Here is a 25,910-nt window from a genome sequence, read left to right as displayed (position 1 = left end):
TAAAAATGCTGTTAGTTTTTTTTTGTATTTTTATTGACTAGCTATGTTACAAATTTACAAAAATACAAATATGAGATTATATTCTTTCAGAATTTAGTCTAAGGTTCTTATAATAATATTGAGAAATGAAATGATTGAATATTTTTTAGATATTCATAAGTTTATTATTATGGTGTCTTACGTACGACGTTTCTACGTGTTTCTACCAATTGAAGAAATAATAAATAACTTATTACGTGATGTCAATTACCTCATAATTACAATATATCCAACATAAATGAACTTATAACTAAATCTTACCAATAAATGAGTCTTTATTTACTCGTGGAATTTGTATACGCCTCAAAATCTTTGGATGTTTGTTTTTAATTCAATACAATACAAATATTTCCAAAAAAATTTCAATCAAAATCTTGCATAAAATGCATTATATCCAACATTATCTTGGGCAAAACGAAATTTTAATAATTGTCATGTTTCTCGTGTGGAGACCACACAATACTGAATAATAAAGATGTTCTGAACGCAATAATTCCTATTTGAATATGTATGAATGGATACTAAATGCTTGGTGGCAGCAAAAATATATACAGTACAAACTAAAAGCACCAGAAACATACTAACTTAAAAGTAAAAATACTATGAAAAAATTGGAACAGTCAAGACCTTCGTACAGTGGGCTACATATACTTCTTCAATACTACCCAGAATGTAGGGATACTATGTTTTTTTTCTTTGTCCCCCACCGTATACTTTCCTTATTGAATTATGTATGAATAAACAGCGCTTATCTACATTGCATAGGTCACACATAAGTGCCAACAATATTCATTTACAATAGCGTCACTTGACACGATAATACTTATTTATTTCTAAATATTTGTTCAAATGTATTGGGGCATGGCAAGAGTACATCCATCAATGATAACTTCCTTAATTAAGTTTTGTCTCTTTGATCAAACCAAGCCATTTTGTACAACAATTTTGTTTAAAAGATTATTATAAGAGTGAAAATACTACACTACTGAAAAAAAATTATTGAGCTTGACAAATTGGAAATATATAGATTTATGCACTTAAGTACAAAGGGCTACATATAAATTATACAACTTCGAACAAAGGTGATGTGATTTCCTTTTCTTTTATGTGGTCCATTGTGCTTAAATTTAATGGAATTTGACTTTCAACCATAAGTCCTAAATAAGTACCTAATTATTTTAATTTAGGAACATAATTAATTGAAGAAAAATAAAGTTATCGAAATTTCTTCATTACAAATGAACACTTTCATATTTGTTTTTGTATCATTTAAACAATTTACATGTTGAAAGGTACGGGTGTTTATGTGTCAGAGTTCAAAAAAACCCGTTACTCATTCCGTTGTCTCGGCGTGATCGCCCGCGAGGCCCACACAACCACACAACATTAAATCGTACAAAAACACCTACACGCCCATAAAATACACTATACTACAACCATCCTACTTTCCAGTGTTCCAGACACTTTCACTAATAACCGCAAATCATTTTTCTATCGGCCATTGTAGCATGGTAACTTCTCACTCGATCATCAGTTACACAATGATGTTGTACCTACATTCGTTAATTATTATATAAATTATGCGTCATTATTGCATTAATTATACTATTATAATACCAAAATCTAGTTATCAGCGCTATTGTAAAGAGCATGTTTACTTTGATTAATCAAACACCTGATACATCTGAACGTTGAATGAGTCACTATTACTTAACAAATTTAATATATCACAGAAGTGTACTTACTACACACGTAAACATACATAAAGTAATCTATTTTACAATTTGCGTTGCGAATGAACACCGGACGAGTGTAATTTCTTCATCAAAATCACGACGGTGTCGATCACAGGCAGTGGAATGGCGTCGGCACAGGACCGCATTCAGAGATCGAAGATTTCAAAAGTGATCTAATCGATATTTGAAACTTAATACGCTCCTGTAGCCGGTTTCGATGAATCAGCCAGCAGGTAACACCTATAAAAGAAATAAAACACATTAAATTATGTATGTACGTATGTATTATGAGAAGACCGCGTGCCTGGATGAGTCAGTCGTTTGTGATGTGACGCAGATATGAGTCAAGTGTGTTTGCCTAAGCGGTCACAAACTGAAAGTCAACTGTTTGAGGATGTGTTAAGCCTCTTTGGCTTTACGAATGATGTGGAGGTAGCCAATAGCCTTAATTGTTTCCGTGAAATACCTAAAGTGATACCTGTTGCCGTAACTTAAGTATTTACTTTCTTAAGAATTTAAAAGTAGAATAGATTGCGTCAATGTTACTTATGTTGACATTGCATACTTTAAATACTGAAGCGGGCAAACGCCCGCGCCGCTATTTGATGTTATTTAGCTGCAATTTGTGATAGACTTAGGTCACGATCGTAAGTTCAATTAAACTTTGAACTGCGCACGTATGCGGCTAGGGTTAGTGGTATCTGGTCGTCAGAATTTCGAAAACATATCAAACATTAAAATCTTTTATTTTTGATATATTTCTAGTTCGTCATCTAAATTTGCGTTGAGCAATACGACAGGATATAGGTGAGTAACGCAACTTTCTCATTCAATCGATCATGAGTTGCGTGGTATACTTAAATTATGTAGCAAATAGTTAATGATCAATAAAGTAGGTAACATAAATTGCATACAAAGTTACGGTTCTCGGGTCGTAGATTGGTAAATCTTTATGGAAGTAAATAACGAACGACTACGTCTAGTTAAATGTGTTTTATTGCATGACCATGCGACAGCGCATAAAGTTGTAACATGGTAAAAGAGACCTTAAAAGAAATGAATAACGGGACTTTACCTTGGTTTAATTAATTTTTTTCTGGGATTCGTGTTAAAAAGCCCAAGTATTTTTTTATGGATTTTGTAGACGAATCTTCAGTTCAGACACTAGGTACCTGAAGTGAGGTAAGATCTCTCCTTGTAAATGTTACTAAAATGTGCATTATTGATTTACATGATACCTGTTGTTTTATAAATATTTATATCAAATTTAAGATTGAATTTCTCGATTCTGGACGGAATCTCGTTTAGAATCAAATTATCCATTGCTCGGACTATCAATGCACCAAATGACATAGATAGTTTATTTTTAATGGTCCATTAAAAGGTGACCGGTTGTTAATTGCTAGCAGGCGATAAGCGACCAGGCACGACTATAAAATATTCTATTAGGAATATAGTAGACCCTTATTCATCGTGAATAGAAACGCACCTTGTAGATGAAAAATAATTGGTACAGATATTTTACAAATTTACATGTAATAAAATTATAATATTTTTGTAATAAGAGCATAAGTTTGTAAGCTGTTTGGTCAGCTGGTTGACTGGTAGAGAATGCCAAACGGCATTAAGTCCGCCTTTTGTACATATTGTTTTTTTGCAATAAATAAAGTTTCAAATAAATAAATAAATAAGGTTTTAGGTTCAATTCATGATTTAAATCTAACTTTTCTGAGTTTGGTACATTAGTTGAGTCTATGGAAACCGATGCTCTTTTGATGAGAGAAAACATGGTGAGGATTCCTACACATTCAGGCAACTACGCAGGTTCGCGTAGCCTAGGTTCCTCTTCAAAGAGAGAGTGAGGATGTAATCTTTATGGGGAAGAGTGTTTATTCACATGATTTGAAAATCGTAAATCGATTTGGAATTATTTTTTCAAATGACAATAATCAATATTCAAGACCAAAGTTGGAGTAAAAAAACCAAAAAAAGGTCTCTTTAGTAATGTCTTGTTAATGTATGACTAAAATGTATCGAAATGACTCCACTGATTTACACTCTTAAGTTATCACTGCGAACACTTGATATACAAAAAATGTTAGCAGCTTTGATGTAAAAGGCATATCACATACATTTTCTCATAAAGCGGTCTATAAATGGAATTAAAATGTTTCCTAGTTACTTAGTTGGCAATAACCGACTGCGTGAAGGATAGTAGGTCTTTGTGTGAGATGCCCTGTCTGACCTGTTATCGAAGTTCGTCACTACTATAGCAGAGGCAGTGCACGCATTTCATGTCCTCGCCTAAGGACCGGAATGCACGATTGACGTGGAGTGACTAAGTTCAGATGTTTGTTTGTGTACTGAAATTAAATATAGATTGACATTATTAAATAAACATACACATTATTACGCCTTTACCGCGGAATGTATAGACCACTAAAAGTCATTTTAAGTAATATATTATTATATACCTTGTTTTGTATGTATATTAAACAATATTTGATTCGATAATGTGGAGTCGTAAAATTTGATTCAATATACATATAATTCACAGACATGACCGTTTAAACAATCCAGCCTAGTGTGTCAGGAGTTACCGTTTTTAAAGCTAATTATCAATTTACATACTTACAGGGGTAGATAAAGAGTCCAACTTAAATTCGAAATAAATAAATAAGCAGAACCTTTGTAATTTTGTTTCTTGTGTTTATCAGTCTCGATGTTTTCTGTGTACATAAATTAATAAAGAAATAAATGTAAAACAATGAATAAATAGGTTTTGCGATAGCTCTAAAGCAAACGTATTCCATTTCCTGTCTAATACTCACAAGAAACTTACTGAAGTCATCCATTTCATACGAAAACAGCTGGTTCAAATATGATAAAATGGACTAACTAGGTCATTCATTTCAATATTTCCTTTTACAAGAACATGTTAATAAATGGTTTCCAGTTTATGTCTTCAGTGAACTGAGGAAATAAAATTGACTCATTTCTGGTCATATTGTTTTCGACGAAGCGAAATAGATACCTAAGTAGTAAGTATATACATATATTGGGAGCGCACTAAATTAAGTTTCATAGAATTTGTTCCTACAACTGATTAAGTGACCTATGTTTAATTTACCTATATCTAAATCCTAGTGTCTTAATAATTAGACAAGATAGAGGGTTCGATTACCTAGAAGATAACTAGAACAATAGAAGGTATTGGGCATATTAACAGATTATTTTCTTTTCACTGAGGAAATTACAGTAATACAACACTAGAAAGTATGGTGGTCCGCATCCGTGGAGAAGGTACCTACACTACTTTGGGATCGTAGACGTATCGAAGGCGCTGGTAGCCCACTGTAGGTACATAAAACATATTTTTTGTAGGTATATTAAATGCATAATGAGTACCAATATCGTTGCTTGATATAAACTTATTATCTAACGAAATAAAATCACGTAACTATGTCATTTCCTTGCAATCATTTAACACATGTTTCGTTCATGGATGACTCAAGTTCGGTTGGCGAAGGCACAATACATTTCGTGTAAAAAAATCCGATAAACTGTTATATGCCTTTCTTTATTTATAAGACATTTTAGTGACTGGAGTGAAGATTTACAAATACGAGTATATGGTCCCACATTTATTACATACGGTGATTTGTAGACATAAAAAAGTTCTGCAATACCTAGACAGGTAACTTCTCAAAAAAATTGTACGGATTGACTTATCCGATTTGATTTATCAGGAGAACCCTAGAGATGCAAAGTATTACGGTACCTAACATGTAATTTGACCTATGCGTATGCGCCGTACGCGTCTGTAAAGGTCAATAATGATGAGTTTTTAGAATCTGGGTACTGTAGCAAGAGGTCGTAGTTGTAGCGTCGTCCTCATTTGGGGACCACAGCGAGAACTTGCTTAAATTTTTTAAGGGAATTTATTTTTAACTTGTATGTATGTATGTAAGTCTTTCATGTAAGCGACACATTTGGATCTTAATAATGAAAAAATAAAGATTTATTAAACCGAACTACGTTAAGTGACAAATCTACAGCACTTCTTCAGTAAATTAAAAATAATTTGTAAAAGAAGTAACTGTCAATGAAATGAGATAAAAATCAGCGATAAGTACACGCTGCCTTTTATTGCGGCCACAAATATTCGCCTTACAGTTATAACCGCGAGAAATGAAGTCTTCTCCGACCACAAGAAATGTTGCATTTGATAACTATGGCATGGAAGCTGATAACGTAGTCAAGCGGTTTTAGAGCCCTGGAGTAAATTAAGTCCTTATACAGGTCACTAGTAGCATCTATTTTAGGATCTTAGAATAATGTCTATGGCCTTTTAAGATCTCTTCCCAGCAAGCAGGCGTTTACAAGCCACAGAATGGGTTGCTAGCTTCTGTCTGCGTAATTAGCCTCTTAACTTGGACCTCTTAACTCGTACTTAATGTGTATCTTTTTCTTGTAGTTATTCTAAATAGTTGATAATACTTCTTTAACATTAAAAAGAACGTTATTTCCTTCAATCATATCTGCAAATAAAACTTTCTGTCATTTTTCTTTTTTTTATGTCTATCGTAATACATTTTTTTTAAATGGTAGCCTTTAATGAATTTGCATTATTCCTCACCACAGAAACAGAGTGGAATGCGTCACCGTCACCATAGGTTAGGCATTTTTTAATACGTGCGTCACTACTAATAGTGCGTCGTTCATGAGTTGCATAGGGCTAGCAATGGTTGTATGACCAGCAAATAGGTCTAATTTCCTGATATGAAGTATAATATTTCAACGTAATGAAATAAAAAAAAATATATTGTCATTAGGATAGATTTAATATATCTATATAACTGAGGCGACATAATAAATTGTTGGAAATGAGAATTGGAAATGATATCTGTAAGTTATGCAGTATTTTTATTTCCAAGGGAAGAAAGACTATCACCCCTCTAATGTAGACATCTATAGCGAAGGATAAATTTAAAAAAAAACTTAATAAAATTAAACCGGGTTTTTTATAAACATAATTCATTGTGGTCTATTAATAATGAATGTGGTTGAGGTGAATTTCCAGGAACATGATTCAGGCGGAAACAGTCGAACAAAATCTTTCAGTTGAACGCTATTTTGAGTTTGGAAATATCAATTACTCAGTAGTATTACACATATAGCGTCTTTAGCCCTTACAGCGGCAAAAGTTATAAGACTTGAGTCCTATAAAAGTCATCCAGTCTTATAAAAGTCACGGCAGTCAGCTATACGTGGTCCAAAGCTAAATGGCGTATGAAATTGAGATTTGGGTTGGGGGTAGTGAGAGACAGGTTGCTAGTCCAATTGTGACCGGTGAGCTAGCACATCAACCTAAAAAGGATTCCAAGGTTAAAGCTTTGACTCAGTACTAGACTTTCAAAATTAACTTTAAATAGGCATTGTTGTTCAACAATAATTCCCATAAACCCTTGACTAGTCTATAGAAATAGAAACAATGTCATAAAAATATTCCTAAGTGGATGCGAGTTTGGTTGAAGTCACGTTGGTAAAAAAGCTAGTGAAAGTAAAGCTTCCATTATCATTATAAACGATCACATTAGTGTTTGTCAGAAACAAACGGTAATATCATAAACTAGACTAGAAAAGAAAGTTGTAGCCCTACTTCATACGATTCAATGGATCCAGTGCCAATCTTTAATGAAATTAATTAAATTGACCTTTTAAGATAATATTTCTTTAGATATCAACAATTTTAAAGTTTCTCAGCTTCGACGCCTGAGGTTTTACTTTCTTGAAATATTCTCTGAAGTACTTCTTTTATTTGAAGCCAAAAGTTTTTGGAAAAGCTTGGTGCTCGTTTGAGATCGTAACATAGTTAGATTTTGTCTGAATGTTTTCTTACGTAGGTAATCCCATCATTCCCAGGCAGATGCCTACGTATACTTTCATTGATTTCATAAATACTTTTTGAAGTCACATTTTTTTATAACCCAATCAATTTTAGAAACAATACCACAGTTTGCCATATATATTATTTGTCTAATATTTCCATATTATATTAAATTTTAGTAGACTATTAAGTTTCGATAACATTATCGTTCCAAGGAACAGTCATATAAATTGCTTTTTTACCCAACACCTTTCTCTGCAGGTGCATATCGAATGCATCATTAACACGAAATTTGATAACATTAAAGAGTTAAAAGTGTCGTTTAGAAAATTTTAAGTAGCGTATTGCTTAAGAATTTATAGCAATGGGAAAATATATGTGATACAATAAATTAATGCCTACTACTTTCGTAACTCAATTACCTGAGGCAATGATTTATGTAATCGGATTTTTAATATCGTACTTCTGAGAATATCCCTGAGTTAATACCATTATCAAGCCCTCCAGCTACACGAGACTTTGAGCCATTATTGTTATTCTCTGTTTTCGGCTCTGTCTACCGTAGGACAGATTTTTTATGACTTTATAAAGCCATTTTGATTAAAAGCTTAGAATGAGTTGCATAAATGTTAATTTAAATGTTACATACATAAAGATTATTTTCTTACAGCTGTGATATAGCTCCATAATATTCAACGGGTTTCGTTTGTTTAAATTTTGTATTTTTATATCTCATTTGGGCATCAAAGATGCAACTTTTGATGTTAACCCAGTTACATATGCATACAAAGTATATTTATCTAACACGAAGGAAGCTTTCTTTTCTAAAAATAGTTATATTTCAGAATCACTATCATTGAGCCATGCCCAGTCTGGAATTAAATAAGGATTAGTCATAAAATCTTAATTTCTTAAAATATAAGAATCTGCAGAACGGGCAATATGGAAATATACATAGATATAAGAAACGGACCCCGAAGCACTGAAAAGTACATTTGTAAAAAAGTGAAGTCCCTACAATACTACAATAATATGTAGGTAAATTTTAGTTATAGTGTAGTAATAGTGTAGTTTTGAATTTACATAGAAATTTTACAAAATCGTTATGACTCACTTCCCGGACTGTTGTTTATTTTTTTTTAAAATTGATAAATGGATATCAGATCTCGGAACAAGATGTGAAGGTAGTCTGGGACAGTCACGTACCAAGTACTAGCTTCTATCGTCATCTTGTTTATCTAACTGCTCCTTATACGTCTTAAACTGCTGGCGATACGGCTGTCTGGTTTGCAGGCGCCATATTTTGACATGTGGAAAATTTGTGAAGAATTTATTAAGGCTCTGTGAGACCGTCGTTTGCACTAAGATTAATAAATGTTGATGTAGCATAATAAGTATACAGGGATAACATGTGGAAATGTGTAGTCTTCGAAATATGTACTCTTTCTACACCGTGGGGAAACTTATTTACAGGGGTCGACCTCAAAATAAAACCAAAATCAATTGTAGTTTTCACTTCTTTACAATACTTATCTCAATAGTATTGTGATCTGAATTTAAGCATTAATATTTTGGGCCTACATACTTGGTCTTCTGACCTGTCGATTTGAGGAAGTGTAATGTTTTAAAGCTTTGGTAAGCTTGTATTTCCATTGCGGCTGAGTTGTGGCCACGGCCGGAAAGGGAAGTTAAAAAGGAAATGCAAGTTAACATTTCATAATAATATGTAAAACGTTATGCGAAGCGAAGATTTTCATATTACGCCAAGAAATTTTTTCTGACCAAAGAAGGTATAGTACGCGTATTGGCATTTCTCTTTTGCTGTGACTTCCTACAGAGCCGTGGAAGGAGATCAAACTTAGTCCCGGGATTCCCATTCTTGGGTCACTGTTTCCTTCTAGAGCCCTTATGCATATTTCTGCTTAAAGCCCCCTGTCTCGATAAGACTTCGACCCGAGTTAAAAAAAAATACAAACTACACTTTTTTGGAAAATCACTTGAAACAAAAATATAATATATTCTTATTGCTACTGTTACTAGTTCTTTGTAAGAAAAGAACGGTTTGTATGTCAGCGACAGAGTCTTTTATTGATTCATTTATTTAGCCCGGTCACCTAAACAAGCCTCATAAAATCAATTTTAATTTAGTTTTACTACTATTCCAATACCTTTTATTACATAAGAGGTACAGAGTTTTGTCAACAAGTTCGTGAACCCGATTGAGACGATTGTAAATTGGGGACGGAGCATTGACCTCTCGTCTCATCTGTATAATCGAGCCGCATTTAATCGGTTTATCGGTTTAATAAGCAATAAATGAGTGTGGATTAAATTTATGGCATTTCTTCCGAAGTGGTCTCTCGGAAGGCCAGCCGCGTGCGCGTGCGCTGAATACAATTTGAATTCCGCGCGTCACTTTCAGAATGATATAAGTAAGTTACTTACTACCTATTTACCATCGTAAAAATTTTATTACTCTTATCTATCTTTTTTTTCGTGTCTGAAATGTTTCATGTAGGCAACCTTATTTACGTATGCCATAGAAACGGTTGCCATGGCTTGTTAGTTAGGAAAAAATGTCACAGATTATATTTATTGAAAATATATTTTTATTTCCATAATATAGAGCTTTTATTTTGATTATTTCTCTCCTCTGTACTCCTTCTGTCTTCTGTAGTGTGTAACTCACTTTCTACTTTACTTCCTACAGACAATACATTCTTCTAGATTGCGCTCCAAAAAATAACTTATATTTTGCATGCCGTGAAAACACATCATGCTGTAGATAGCTAATCTTATAAATATAATATAATTACATAAATAAAATCATGCTTCTTTCCCGGAAGAGTAGGCAGAGACTACATCTTTACACTTGCAATGCTGCGTGCATAATACTTCTTTCATCTAAATTCAATTCAATTAATTTTTCCATTTTTTACCAATTCACCTGTCTATTTTTTACAATCCATTGTATTAATAATTTAAATACAATTTTACAATAGGTAATCAAACCAATATTAATTCCTTATACTGAGGTCACATGTGATAAAAAACATATTCTTTTGAAATTCGGTCGAGCCGTTGATGTGTTGATGTTACGGCCCGCTAATTACATAGTACGATAAGACGATTGAGATAACAGATGCAATAAGCAAAAGCTGTAATTGGGTTACGAGCATTTCTTTGTTTGGCAGTTTGATTATGTGCTCCAACATTGATAAACACTAATGACTAGGTAATCTATATAAGTCCTCCAAATGGTGATATAATGTTTGGCTTGTAATTGAAGTATGCTGTTATTATAAATTTACTAGCGACCCGCCCCGGCGAGGCACGGGTACTATTTAAAGATATAAACCTCCCTCAGAAAATCGTCTTTACAACATGTCAAATAGGAACAAAATCAGTTCATAACTTTCCGAGATTAGTGCATAGATACAAACAGACAGATATAAAAGAGGGACTTTATAATATGAAGTGATAGTGAGATGAAGTGATTACAGACGAGGATTTGATTGTTTAATTTATGATTAAAAACTACCTATATAATTGTAACTGCCTAAAATGACCGTTATTAGTTTGTGGAGAGACCTGAATGTGGGTGAAAGACAATATAATAATTAGATTAATAATATTAAAAAGAATCGAAGGCTACGTTCAACTGCATGACCAAATGATGGCATTGAGATTCAGATAGTAACAAGTTGAGCTAGGCCATCGCTAAGAAGAATCTCAAACTTCAAACCGTTGATTAACTTTCAGAAAAAAAGAACCTGGCACGTTTCATGTTTTTCCATTCCCTTAGTTGCCTCATACGACATCCAAGGGAAAGATAGGGAGTGATTCAATTCTAACTTGCCAGGATCCACACGGCACTTTACTTGGTCTCAATTTAACCAAGTCTACCACAGTACCTATTATACCTTCAATAGAACTTCATGTGGATGAAGCGAAGGAAGTATGCATAGATCGTGGCAAGTGGAAAGAGGTAGTCTCTGTCTACCCCTCCGGGAAAGAGGCGTGATTTTATTTATGTATGTATGTATAGAACTGCATCAGTTATCTTTAAGGCAGTTGAAAGTGAACGGGTCGACATTTAGCTGCTGACCGACTCGAAAATAAGGCAAGGCTAAGTTATGTTTGCACCGATATACGAAGTTTTATTATCATTGATCTTTCGTTAGACCTTGGCGGGTGAGACAGTGTCTTTTGTAATTATCTGTTACTGTTTGTTTCAAGTTTTTGATAAATAATACAATATTGTTTCATATCTCTTTCGCTCCGTCCGCATTTATTGCTCTTTTCATGCAGGCTTTCCGGTTTAGGTTACTCTTGATCTGACCTTTATCCAGGACATTCCCGATTTGATCCCGGTCTTAACCTTCCTCTTTCAACGTTCATTTACTCTTCTTGTATGCAGTGATCGTTGCAAATGAAATAATATAGCTGCGTACTCCTCCGATAAAGAGGTGTGATTTTATACACACATATATATTATCACGTATAAACCTTGCGGGGTAAGTAGAGCCAACAGTCTTGAAAAGACCACGTTCAGCTGTATGACTTGATAATGGAATTGAGATTCAAACAATAACAGGTGGCTAGCCTACCAGAAAAATCCCAAGTTTATAAGCCTATCCCTCAGTAGCCTTTTACGACATCTATTGAAACGATATGGAGTGGTTCTTCCAATTCATGTTCGTATACATATAGTACTTTATGTATGAATTATAACCATTCCAAAAATAAAATGGTTACTTTGGCCCAGGGAAAAAAGCGATTTCCCAACAGATGTTTGTTTCTGAGACAAAGTCTTTGGTTCGAATCATGGTCAAGTCAAGATGAATAATTATCTTATTCTGAATTCCTTACTTGGCGTTATATACTATAATATAAATAAATAAATAATAAATATAGTTTGATGAGATACTAAATGTGAGATTTGTCCTTTTGCTTAAATGAGTAGGTAAATATGATAAGTTGGAAAAACTGTGTCGTGTTGATTGTTAGTGTGCAAGTACAAATACATAAGTATTAATCTAAAGAGTTTGAACAAATACAAACTCATCGCAAACAAAGTTATCTTAATTCTTATCAGCGGGTTACATACATACATAAAAATCACACCTTTTTCCTGATGGGGTAGGCAGATACTACATCTTTCCACTTGCCACGATCTCTGCATACTTCTTTCGCTTCATCCACATTCATAACCCTCATGCAAGTACGGCGGTTTCAGTTACACTTGAACTGCCAAGACGTCCTTAATTTGATTAAGATACGTGTTTGTAATAGGGCTTCACACTATTCACTTTCCTATTAAAATTTTAAAATCTGACTCTGATTAACCGACATTGAGAGGATTTTAGGAAATTCCCGCGGGAAATTAACGGGATCTTTCGTTTTACGCGGACGGAGCCGCAGGCGTATTTTAGTTTCAAATAAAATCTTATCGTGCAGAGTTAACCACGACTTTCTAGGCCCTTTATCCTATATAAACTGGAAATAAAGTAGGTTTACCGTGGGATTCGAACCCACGTACGCTGAGTCAAACAGGCAGACGTCTATATTATTAAGCCACGAAGGCAGTTACAACCCGTCTATTCTTAAACGGCTTGTCCCAATATAGCATTTAAGGACATAAATATTTGAGTTAATAGGTACTCATTTAATAATAATCTATCGTCTTGCGATTGTAGGTGATTGTGGGTATTTGAAAGGTCTAAAGATCATTCGAAAAAAGTTTTCTAAAAAGAGGTTCTATTTTTGCAATTATATGATTGTTGAATGTGCAATGTGCAGCCTTATTGTAAGAAACTTTTCTTGGTGAATGAAGATATACCTTAGTATGTTTGTAATTGATTCGGTAACTTTTCGACCTTCTTGATTATGACCACAATAAAGTGATGTTTACTATTATCAATTAATATAGTAGTGGAACGTCTCCACAGAAATCGAAATAATATAAGACAATAGACATGGCACATTGAACTTGCAAATATAGGGATGATCATACATCGTACGCAGTTGTAAGTAAAGCTGTCAAATAAATCTAACAATTGAGATAAACAAGCATCGGTTGCGACGTCACACTCATGAGTAACCATTTCTACTGTCTTTTATTATTTCTAATTCTAGGTATATGTCATATTGTATTAGATGAACTATATGTAATACTAGCTGTCCCGGCAAACGTTGTTTTGCCGTAAAAATATTTTTCGGAGGAGTACGGGAACGAACATTGTGACATGAAAATTTTATATCTAAGAATATAAAAAAGAAAAAAGCTACTTACCTAAATTATACTTGTTGGCCATACGTAGGATTTTTGTATGATTTAATAGGCTCGATGTATACAGGATTCGTTTCCACTCTGGTTTTCGGCCCTTCCAGGCCTTGGTAGTTGGCTTTGTTCAGTTGTGGCGCGCCTCCCTTGCTCTGCCATACGTAATATCCTACTCCAGCCATCGCCAATGCCGCAGCTACCACTAAGGGCACTACTAATGCTGTAACTGAAAATATATTTTCTTGTAAAGCTAAACCACAGTTTTTAGAAATATTTCGGAAAATTAAAATCAATACAAGTAACTCGTATGTTAGAAGCAATCAAATGTTTACGATACCGATGTACGTTTCGAAATGCAATTTATTGTTGTTGTATTATTAACCATGTTATTGTTTTCCAAAAAATGTTTTAATTATAAAATTTAATTTGTTTTATATGTTATGACAACATATAAAACGACAACAGCTGCCATTGATACTAAGTTACAATTAAATTTAGTAATTTCAAGTTATTGTAGGATTTTATCATCAAAAGCATTGAGCATAATAACTTTACTCAATATATTATAGGGAGTACAGATAGTCGATATGACAAGGCAGGACAAAAATAGCAACAACTGCGCCCCTCATTAATTGTTTATTTCTTTTTGGAGAATGCGCGGTATCGGCATGTTGTTGTAATATTGCAATGTTGCATCTGTGTTCGCTTTTGTTTTATTTAGGTATACACGTTTATACTGCTACATCACTGCTCAAATGTAGGAAACATTTAAAGTTATATTGGGATAATTATTGAACTTATAAGTTCAACCTTATTTAGTGAAAATCACAATAACAAATAAACATATCAATTACTTTTATAGAACGAAACTAACACATATGATTATTTTTACTTTGTGGTATAAAATATTATTATTATAATTTTAGTATTATCTTAAAATTTTGAGCCTGAAAAATTCATTCATCGATACCTATCAAAATTTTGGAGTAAGAAAACCAATTTTTCGAAGTGACCATAAAATTTGCGGTTGCTTTAAATTGGAAGTGAATCAAAAAGGCATACCCAATGTCTTATAAAATGTATAATTACCATTCATGCCTCCTCCTACAACAGCCTCGGCGTTAGGACAGGACTTCTTACTGATCATAATAGCTATTTCATTCCTAACATTTTTCCTAGCCAAATATGTCCATTTGCAGTCATTCACCGTCTCTTCACATTCCACCCAGATACTCCTGTTTTTACTATCTCGTCGTCTTGAAACTTCTTCATCGTAAGTAATCAAATGAACAGAGGTCAAATTAGAATCTTTTTCTAAAATTTCCGATGTTGTCATACATATATCTTCACAGTAGTTGTTCCCATCGAAGTATTGCCAACCATCTTGGGTTCTGTCACAAATGCAGCAATCTTCACATCGCCCGTTGCCAGAGCAATCGACCTAAAAATATTTGAGCAATTTAGCGAAAAATTCAAAGATATTTTTAAACGTGAAGCTCAAGTCGCACTGTCAGCCTGATTGCACTTTATTGTCCGTCGTTAGCTCCTTCGGTTGTAAACAGATTTTTTTTCTTGAATTTATTACCGAGAAATCAGACTGTAAAGGTAAATTAAGAAGCCAAATTATTTCAGAAGGAAATCGCAAAATTACGGGAAGTGGCATAAAGGAGAATTTGATCGTGAAAGATTATGATGTCCTCAGATTCGTCCTTAAATTTGGAACCTCATTCTTATTTGTTTGCTGTTTTATACAAGATTCTTTGGTGTTTAAAGCTGAATAAAGTTTTAAATATATAACTTACGTCAGGCCTCATTTCATGTCTGCAGCTGATGTCTCCTCGGACGGGGCAAGAGCCATCAGTATCAGGTTCCACATACTCCCTCTCATCATAAGGTGCCTTCTGCTCACAACGAGGACCCCTCCTGCACAGATTATTAAAGCCATTTTAACTTTCATCAGGTTTTAGATGTTGAAGCCTATTATATAATAGAAACATCTGGCTAAATTGTTTTTCTGAAAGGAACGGCTGGTTGATTTTTGGATTTATCTGTTCCTTTGTTATGGAAATGTTCCCTGTTAAGTTACCGTTATAATACGTAAAATCACGACCTCTTATTGGTCGAATCAAGTATAAAATAATATTGACCGGATGTCATTTGAAAAAGTTAATCCGGAAATTGATCATTGATTAGTGTCTTCGGAATTTGGCAACGCGTATTAGGATAGTTAAACCATTCATATTCATATCATGTCTTTACAACGTTGATATTAGAATAAACGTTTGCAAGTGTAATTGTGATATTATGGAGGTATTATGCGTGTCGTAAAATAACGCTAGTATATGTAGACATGTAATTATTACTGTGCAGGCAGATTGCCAACGCAATTTCTGTGAGATTCTCATGCACATCGCCAGGTTTATTAGACAAAGTTATTTTACTAACAAATTATGAGATTTCAATTCATCGAAGAATATTATTGAAATTAAGATATGACTACTTATCTGAGTATTACTACTCATTCCTAGCAGTAAAAAAAACACACAACTCACCAGTCTTCTTTACACTTGCACACACCACACGAGAGGTTTCCACGACCATTGCAATAAGCGTCGTTCACACTGACATTTCTGCTACATTGGCACGCGCAGGGCACGCTGTATTGACCTTTAGCATGTATGACGTCATCGATCTTCAAAGGCACTACAAAATGCTGGACAGGTCCACCAGTATCGCTGCAGAAGTCGCTGTCAAGACTAACAACAAGCTTTTGTGTGCACGTATCCTTGTCACATTTTTTCTTGACAAGTTTCACATCGGGTGTACTGCCTAGATAATCTATGGGGGTGACGTCAATCTGCAAATAGATCGAATCCATAGAATTTTGAATAAAATGTGACGATAAAAGTGGTAAGTTCTGGTATGAGTGCGCAACTGATGGTTAGTACTGCCATCAGTAATAAAATTGTGAGGTTTATTTATTACTGCGAGTATGAAAGACGACGACACATCATTCATATAATTTCAAATACAATATGGCATTTCTATAGTCTTATTATATTTGCAATTATGAACGAATCCCATATGTGAACATAAAAGTTTGTTCATATTTGGAACAGCATTAAAAATCATAAAATGTATTTGTTGCATCAACGTAGGTGAATTCTTCCACGATATAATAGCGTTGTCATAGTAGAACTATTAAAAAAACATCATTAAGTTCTAATGACGTATTTTGAATTTTTTAATTGTGACCCATGCTTGTTTTGTAATGTATGAGAAATTAGAAATTACGTTAAAACTGTGGGAATCAAAAACGGAGTCATGAAATAGCGTTGTTGTTTTACTACATTACGGCCCTGGGCATTATATTTAATTTTCTTCTCCAGTACAAACAGCCACAAAGAAAAATTTATAATTAGAAAAATAAGGAAGCGAAAGAAAATTATTCAAAGCATATCCTTACATTGACTTTGCTTGGCGTCGAAAACTCTTTGTTTCTTTCACCATCGGACACTTTAATCGAATCTTCGAACGAGACTGGTCGTATTATCGATGTTTTATTGCCGTCTTGTTGCTGTCGAGGGAAAAATTGGAATATCTCTTTCTCATTGTAAGATGTACACCTCGTTTCTCCAAATGAAAGTCTACTGCAATGTGACTCCTGAAACAAAGAAAAACTCTGATTAATGATTTTATAATCGTAAATTCTAAATCGAAACTATTGATAATAAACTATGTGTCGAATAAACAAATGCCAATGTTTAAGTCACTTCAATAATATTCCATATAATAAAAAGAAAACAAAACAAAAATAAATATAAAGTATCTTTTTAGCTGTAATTGTCAACTCGTACGTAGATGTAACTTTAACTTCTTCGATATCTTATAGGTTTCGAAAACCATAGAATATAACACCGGAGATCCCGGGTTCGAATGCCGGCCGGGGCATGTGGGAAACGAACTTTTTCTGATTGGAATTCTAATACATATAATAATACTCTTATGGCCAGTAATAAAATTTAGTAACGTTGAGTTACTATCTTGTAACACAAGTTTCGAACTTATTTCGGGGCTAATTCAATCTGTGTAATTTACTCCGTACGTACGTACATACATTTATTTTAGTTTTTTATTTAATATTACTAGACGTGCCTAGTCATACAAAAGTAGAGTAAGAATAATATTACTACTACTTTACTAGCAGTTAAGTTACTCGTACTAAGTTTCATCTTGCAATTAAATCGAGCTAAACAAGTCTCGACATAATATCCTATGCATTAATTAGCTACGTTCCATATAATATTGTTGTTCTGACTGTAATTATAGTATTATGAACATAAATGGTGTTTCTCGACATTTTTGCGACACAAATGTATCAATGTCTAAACAAGTCTATATGCTCTATAATAATAATTGATGTTAATAAATCTACCGGCGCCACTAACGCAGAATTAATATTTATGCAATTAATCTCGACTCAACTGTTAAACTTGCAGCATTTAACAACAAATAAATGTGTTGTAACTTAAAATAAATTTTCACAAACAATGTGCTTTGTTGTAAAGAATTATTGTCTTAAATTGACAAAAAAAGAAAATGGTTCTTAAAAGTTATCAAAGTAAGTTAGAACATTGGTTTTTGATATTAAAAGTGACCGGAAAGATTTACGGATGGGAGAAAAAGTTTATGCGTCCCTGCCAACTTATGCGGGATATTAAACTAAGATGATGACAAAAGTATGCTATGTTTTAAGAGTTTGAAATATATAGAAAAAAGAAAGACAATATAGATAGAGTTTAAGAAAGAGAGTCAAGTCATATTTTTATTTGTAAATAAAGTTCCGTGTGGTTTTCGGTACTTTGAAAAAGAACCACTCTATATCATTCCCATGGATGTCGTAAAAGTCTACTAAGGGATAGGCTTTATAAATTGGGGATTCGTCTTGTAGGCGACAGGCAAGCAACCTGTCACTCTTTGAATCTCCATTCTTCCATCGTGAAGCCATACAGCTGAACGTAGCTTTTTAGTTGGCTATGTCTACCCCGCAAGGGATAAACACGTCATTTTCTGTATGTATGTATCAGTAAAAACAAGTCTTACCGACTTATTAAAGAGACGTGCACATCACATTTCCGCAATTATGAGCGAAAATAAAGTCTAATGTCGTCAGTGTCAGTGACTCTGCTCCCATTCCAACTTATTTATAGTATACTAATTATTATATCTTATAATAGACAGAGCCAACAGTTTCGAAAAGACTGAAAGGTTATGTTTAGCTGGATGGCTTGAAGATGGAATTGAGATTCAGGTAGTGACAGGTTGCCCACCGCCTAAAACAAGAATCCGTGTGAAATCTGTGCCGTGTGGTCCCCGGCACTTTAAAACAGGTGCATTCCATATCATTCCCTTTGATTCCCATGGATGTCGTAAAAGGCAACTAAGGGAAAGGCTAATAAACTCGGGATTCTTTTTGTAGGTCAATCTATTACTATTTGAATCTCAATACTCTTTAAGGCCGATTAAAGGTCTTCCCCGCATGGGATAGACTTGATTATTGTATGTTAAATAATAATGCCAAGTTTATTAGCCCTTCCTCTCATTGACGACCTCTGTGGCGCAGAGGTAGTGCGCTTGTTTGTGACACCGGAGGTTTCTCTGATTGGCCTGGGTCTTGGATGTTTATCTTTATAAGTATTTATTATAAAATAAAGTATTGTTGAGTTAGTATCTCGTAACAAAAGTTTTTACTTTGAGGCTAACTGAATCTATGTAATTTGTTATCTATATATATACATATATGTATATATGTATATATGTATATATGTATATATGTATATATGTATAAATGTATATATGTATATATGTATATATATATATCTATATAGATAATCTGTACGGGAATAGATGCAGCTGGCTCACACTTTCTTTTTCTTAGCAACCAGAGTAGAATACCTTAGTACTTTTACTTCTTGGAATAATTTCATATATTCTTCTCAATCATGATTTACGAGGTCTCTTGTCAATTTTTCAATCAAAAATTGCACGCTTGATTCAATACAGTAATGTCTTTGTCCGTAACATAAGCAACATTCAGTGGAACTGTCGTCGGCATGCGAGACCCTCGCTAATGAGTTTGTACCCAGTGCATATAAATCATTTGGATGCAGGAACAGGTTCGACTGCATCCGCGTCAATGAGCCTGTTTACATAATTGGTGTCCAACATAACTGGGAGAGAAATGTGTGGGCTTTGGAAATACCTTTACCTTGTTGTTTGCTGTGAGTCAATTTTTTTTTTAATTAAATTAAATTTTAAATTAAGAAACATTATAAAGTCATGAAGGATATACGTGCGCATTCATCTAATGCGGGCTTTCATGATGGTCTAGAAGGGAAGAGAATACAGATTAAGTCTGCTTCTCTTCCTGAATTTGAATCTCAACTCCATCATTAAATGCATACAGCTGAACGTGGTTTTTCTGTCTTTTCGAGATTATTGGCTTAAAATGTTTTATGTATGTATGTACTCCAAATATTACATGTCACATTCTATTTGCACATCGTTTTATATATTCGATTCTATCATCAAGCCAAAAAGCGGAACGTGGCCTATCAGTCTTTTGAAGACTTTTGGCTCGTTTTACCCCGCAAGGGATATAGACGTGACTATATGTATGTATTTGGTATCAAAAAATGATGTGAATATGTTAAAATTTAAATTGTCCTTGCCATTACTTGTTCCACTGTTGTGGATCGACTTTCTCAATTTTCTGATAGTTCTGGTCTAGCACAAAATTTTCCAATCTTAGAAAAACCGTGTCATTTGCCTCGCCAACTATTTAGCTGTTTTCAATTAACTAGGTCGTCGTCTGCATGAGGAAATCAACGGTGACCTTTGGCCAGGATTCATTTGGCGGCCTTCAACGACTCATTAGGTAGATGTACAGATATAGGGACAAAATGTATTGAATTGCCAAAGATTTTACTTGTTTTTGACCCCGTTTCCGTCCTTTGGGAATTTATGACTTTATTCTTGGAGATACTGTTGTATTCTGATGGTAAAGGATGTTAATCGTTTTAGGACTAATTGTTTATTAGTAAATAAGGGTATTATGCATTGTTTACAATATTAAACTGTTCTTCAAAGTTTGAATAAATCTAAGATACACTTAAAAGGCCAATAAACCCTTAAGTACTTTGCGCATACGAAATGTTATGTGGGTGTAGAGCAATAATAGCAGAGATGTCGACGATTATTCCCTTTACCGCCCTACACATGCCTTGTCTCTCTCTATCTTAATATCTATGAAAAAGACGGAGGAATCTGGTCTACAAGTTGGTAATAAGTAGGTTCTCAGTAAGTGTGGGTGGCGTGAACCATAGTATCTAGAGAAATGTTGTTCCCTTGCGACACTGTGGTGAAATACCAGTTTTATATACAGGAACGTTATTATAATTGGAGTGCTGAGTTGTAATTACGTCTGTTTCCCTTGCGGCGATTTTAGAGTCATCAGGCAGGCCAACCGAATGGGATCGACCCTAGTTTATAAAAGCACACTACATATTAATAGGTATCATTTTATTAAAAACAATGTCTTATTTAATATTTCAGGTGGAAATTGAAGATTTTTTAAAAAAATAGGTAGGTTTCAAAGTGTGACGTCATACTCCAGGCGTTATGTATAACTTTCGTGTACATTTTAAAAGAAAAGAGTAAGAGGTAAGAGAAGTGAGTAAGAGATAAAATGTGTTTACCGAAATCGTAATTCAGAATTTAAGCATGTAGATTAAAAAGTTGAATGGCTTTTAATTCTTAAATTGACCACTGTTAAAACTTTGGTTTCGTGTCTCTTATACACTATCTAACCGTTAAAAAACCTGTATAAAAAGCTATTGAAAACAATGAATCTTTGTAGCTCATTTGATCTCTACATACTACCCGCATCGGCTGTTGAAATTCCATACACTATACTATATACTGCCAATCTATATTTTTTTACCATTGTTAAATTGTTATTGTCTTTGTTTTATTAAATTTACATAACCAAACCACATAAGCACACATAAAAATTAAAATAATTATTGTACGTAGAAACTGAAATATCAGGGGTCAAATTCCATTCTCTATTTTTTCTTACCTGTTACTTTCGATATAACATTTTTCTATCACGAACTAGTCCTACTTATGTGACGGATCCGTCAATACAAAGCATTAAAAATTCGATTATATGATAAACACCTCTAACATCCCAAAATAATACGAGTGAAATTTAGACGGCCCAGATCTCAAAATAACACGAGACGATTTCTCAAAAATAAACAACGGGTAATTCATTGTTGGAATAAAACTGGCCGACATGGGTAGATAATGGTATTACGTTCCATCTATCATAATGGTAGTATGTCTTTTGCGTGGATGTCGTAAAGGCGATTAAGGGAATAAACAGATTCTAGTGCAAGCTTCCAGGGTGGACTGGTAGTAAAATAAATAATAATTTCCTAGGTAATTATCACTTGTTAAAGCTGATAAACGGGAGAGCTTAGCAGTTCGTGGCCTTTCGTTTTTCCAATACGTTTTATTCTATCTACCTCGTTACGAATAAGGACGTGATATGTATGAACTGATCTATTATTAGAATAAGAACAGACAGACAATGAAAGTATGTGCCAATTTAAACAGTTCTAAAGAAAATCCGGTCATCGACCTTTGGAAAATAGGAAAATGTCGCCGTAGTGACTAAGACGCGTCGGAAAAATCAATGGGATGCAGACTATTGGATGCTATCCAAGTTCAAGTAAGTGCATTTCGCAAGTTGCATTTATGAACAATTTCATAGGAAATATGATCTACGGTGGGCTGTAAGTATGATTCAACCTAAGTTATGAGAAAAGGTGGTGAGAATAAATTATCAGAGTTGGTACTTGGTATTAGGAAATAACGAGAAAATTAAATGTTATGGTGTAGTCCAATATTACTGAATAAAATATAAATTGCGTAGGTACTGTATATTAGAAATATGTTGTGGATAGAGTTTCTGATGTTATTAAAGATCTTCTTGATTATTCATTTTCTTTTAAAAGAGCAGGCTAAAGAACTTATGTGACCATTTGGCAAAGTGTGTTGCTGATAATTGGTTATTTTCGCTGTACCACAAAAAAGTTTAGTGAAATATTTGAAAAGTTAATATTTTTTTTTATTGGTACATCTCATCGTTATTCCTATTGTTAGCCTAAATCCTTAAAAACTTTCGAAGGCCACGTTCAGATATTTATCGCTATCTAACTCGCAACAGAAATGTAGAAATTATAAGAAAGAAAGTTCCTTTGAACGAACTCTGAACTGGAGATTCTGTTTGGATGAAGTAACTCATACTCGGTGTCGGGGTCAAGGCAATAAGGACGTATCTCACTGTCAAGTCCATGTTGACGAGTGCCTCCGAGCGAGTTGAACTAGAAAATATAATGAGATGGTGGGCGAAAGAATGCAACGGCCTGTGCCATAAAGTAGAAATGGATCGAATTTACAAGCTTTTACATAAAATTTGGATTTGTGGACCAGAAAGAATTTTGTAATTTATATTTGAAAAAGAAAATGCTGAATGAGACCAGGGGAAGTAAAAAAACGCCATAGATTATAAGGCCCGTAAAGGATAAAGACGTAATAATATGTAACAAATATACGAAATATCACGAAGGAAAAAGAATTATCAATAATTTTATGTAATACAAGTACAGAAAAGATTTTCAAGGCTATAATATCAAATCAATGAATTCAAAATCTATACTAAGTTGAATATGAAATTGATATATCATAATAGTAAAGTTTCGTCCTAATGATCTGAGTACTTTGAGAAGGTTGTGAAAGTCAGATTCAAGTTGTGAATGAAACTATCACTAAAGACAAATATAGTAATAGTTCACAATAATCTACTGTAGAGAAATATCATAAAATGTTAGCATGGACACAATAAATAAATAAATTATAAAATAGGCATTCAAAAATTTTCGTAAGTCGGATTGGCTTACCGCTATCTCTCATGACTTGATTCGTGAGTCGATTGCGCGATCGAATCTCGCCTCGCAAGTCGAATGAAATAACGCGCCCTTTGTATATACCAATTTTTAAAGGCAAACCTTACGCAAGGCGTTAACTTAAACCTGAGATGTTTTATGAATATCGTCGTAAAATATGTTAATAGGTAAGTGGAGCGGGGTTTAATTGTCTTGATTGATATCCAACGGAATCTCGGCGGGCCTGCCCTTTATGGGAAAGATTAATTTAAGCATTGATTTTATCTTTAGTCTTATCTTTGAATAATTAGCAAAATCTGTTTTTATTTTATTGGTTTTTTAATATTAATTCTATATTTTTTTATAAAGAAATCTTTTCCTTTTACTGTAGATATGTTATTTACTTTAACTGAAGGTATCTACTCGTATTTCTTAATTAGGGACGCTTTAATGAGAGGCTTAATTAATATTTTTACACAACTTTTGAAATTAACATTACATTACATATAATCACGTCTTAATTTCAATGGGATGGTAGAAAACACGGGTGATAGACCTGCCTAAGCAGATTTGTGTATTTTTGACATGGTGTTGACATAATTTGTACCGTATGTACATATTTTATTTTATCTATATTTATTTAACGAAATATTCGTATTGATATAATTAGTTCTACATTCATTCATGTTTTTTAATGTAGACAATGTGCATGATTTAGACTTTAGAGATATTTGTAAATTGACGTCCGATAAAAATGCTGCAGTGTAGTTTGTTCCGCAGCTTCTTCTACACATGCGTTTTGGAAGCGGTAGTAGTTATAATTAGATTTAAGTGATGTGAAGTCAATAAGTGATACCTTGTATCCAATTTTGAAAATAAATGTATTCTATTCTATTTCAAGAACTAGGGTAGTGTAACTAAGATTATTGTCTATTTTGTTAAAAACAAATGACAAAAACATTTATAAGTAGATTGATTGCAATTGCAATGGTTAATGGTGCTACAGTGTCATTTTTTGTATAAAAGGCAATCACTTGGATGAACAAATCGATTTTCTATGGAACAAGATACGCAAATTGCTGACCTAGATCTAAATTAGGGACTTTTTAATTCAAATTGAAAGCTCCTTTAACTGTATAAAGTAATTGTAATGAAACAATTTAACATATTATTATTAGTTTAGAAATTAGCGTTAAAGTTTAACCTTACGCCAAACTACTTATAAAACACATATACTTATAAAATGGTTACCATATGTAAATCTATATTTATATGTAAAACATGTAGGATTCAATTTATTAAAATGTAGGTATATATGTATGTAGATTTAGTAGATAATAATCTTTGTCCTTATTTAGTAGTTCGTAGTTAAGAAAATGCAAAGAAACAAAAGTGTTTATTAGTATTGTATGTAAAAGATAATGCGTCTGGAACTAAAGCCATAGAAAGTTTGTATTCGGTTACAGAATTAACAGATTAGTCTATTTGGACAGTTGTACCCTTGGCATTGCAAGGGTTCCGAAAACATACACTGTTATAAGCATGCAGCTGATAAAACAAAGATACAAGGTCAAACAGTACATTAATATTCTTTAAAAACATATGTTTTTAATTCAGGAAGGTATAGCTATTTACAAACTTTGCCTTTGAAGTGATAATTATTAAGATTAATGAGCAAGAAAACAAGAAAAAGAGGTCGGAACCGTGCCGTTTTAGAAAATGTGCAAATTGTGTCATTAAAGCGTAATAAAAACAAAACAAGCTGCAAATTGTGCTATTTTAATCACAAATTAGTACATAGTGTGTGAAAATATGATTAATAACGTACTACACACACATAACTACACATTGTATGTGTATGTGGGTGTTATGCCCTCAAATAAGAATCTATCATTAAAGTTGTGATAAATGACTAAAAATGATATTATTAACTTTTGATTTGAAAA

General features: G+C 33.5%; 1 protein-coding gene across 1 annotated transcript in view; it reads right to left on the bottom strand.

Annotated features, from left to right (window-relative positions):
• Nucleotides 1-27: 27 nt before the first annotated feature.
• The window catches only part of LOC106143150 (integrin beta-PS), a 39,516-nt gene continuing 13,633 nt past the window's right edge, over nt 28-25,910 (bottom strand). The window contains exons 2-7 of the mRNA XM_013345160.2: nt 17,418-17,615; nt 16,504-16,808; nt 15,754-15,874; nt 15,041-15,392; nt 13,961-14,177; nt 28-2,015 (exon numbers count right to left, since the gene is read on the bottom strand). Of these exons, the coding sequence (XP_013200614.1) occupies nt 13,966-14,177; nt 15,041-15,392; nt 15,754-15,874; nt 16,504-16,808; nt 17,418-17,615 (1,188 nt within the window). The 3' untranslated portion in view covers nt 28-2,015; nt 13,961-13,965. The remainder of the gene's footprint in view (nt 2,016-13,960; nt 14,178-15,040; nt 15,393-15,753; nt 15,875-16,503; nt 16,809-17,417; nt 17,616-25,910) is intronic.

The sequence above is a fragment of the Amyelois transitella genome, chromosome 2 (genome assembly GCF_032362555.1).
Source record: "Amyelois transitella isolate CPQ chromosome 2, ilAmyTran1.1, whole genome shotgun sequence".
Classification (NCBI taxonomy): domain Eukaryota; kingdom Metazoa; phylum Arthropoda; class Insecta; order Lepidoptera; family Pyralidae; genus Amyelois; species Amyelois transitella.
The sequence above is the reverse complement of the archived record's forward strand: the minus strand, read 5'-3'. Positions and strand labels throughout refer to the sequence as shown.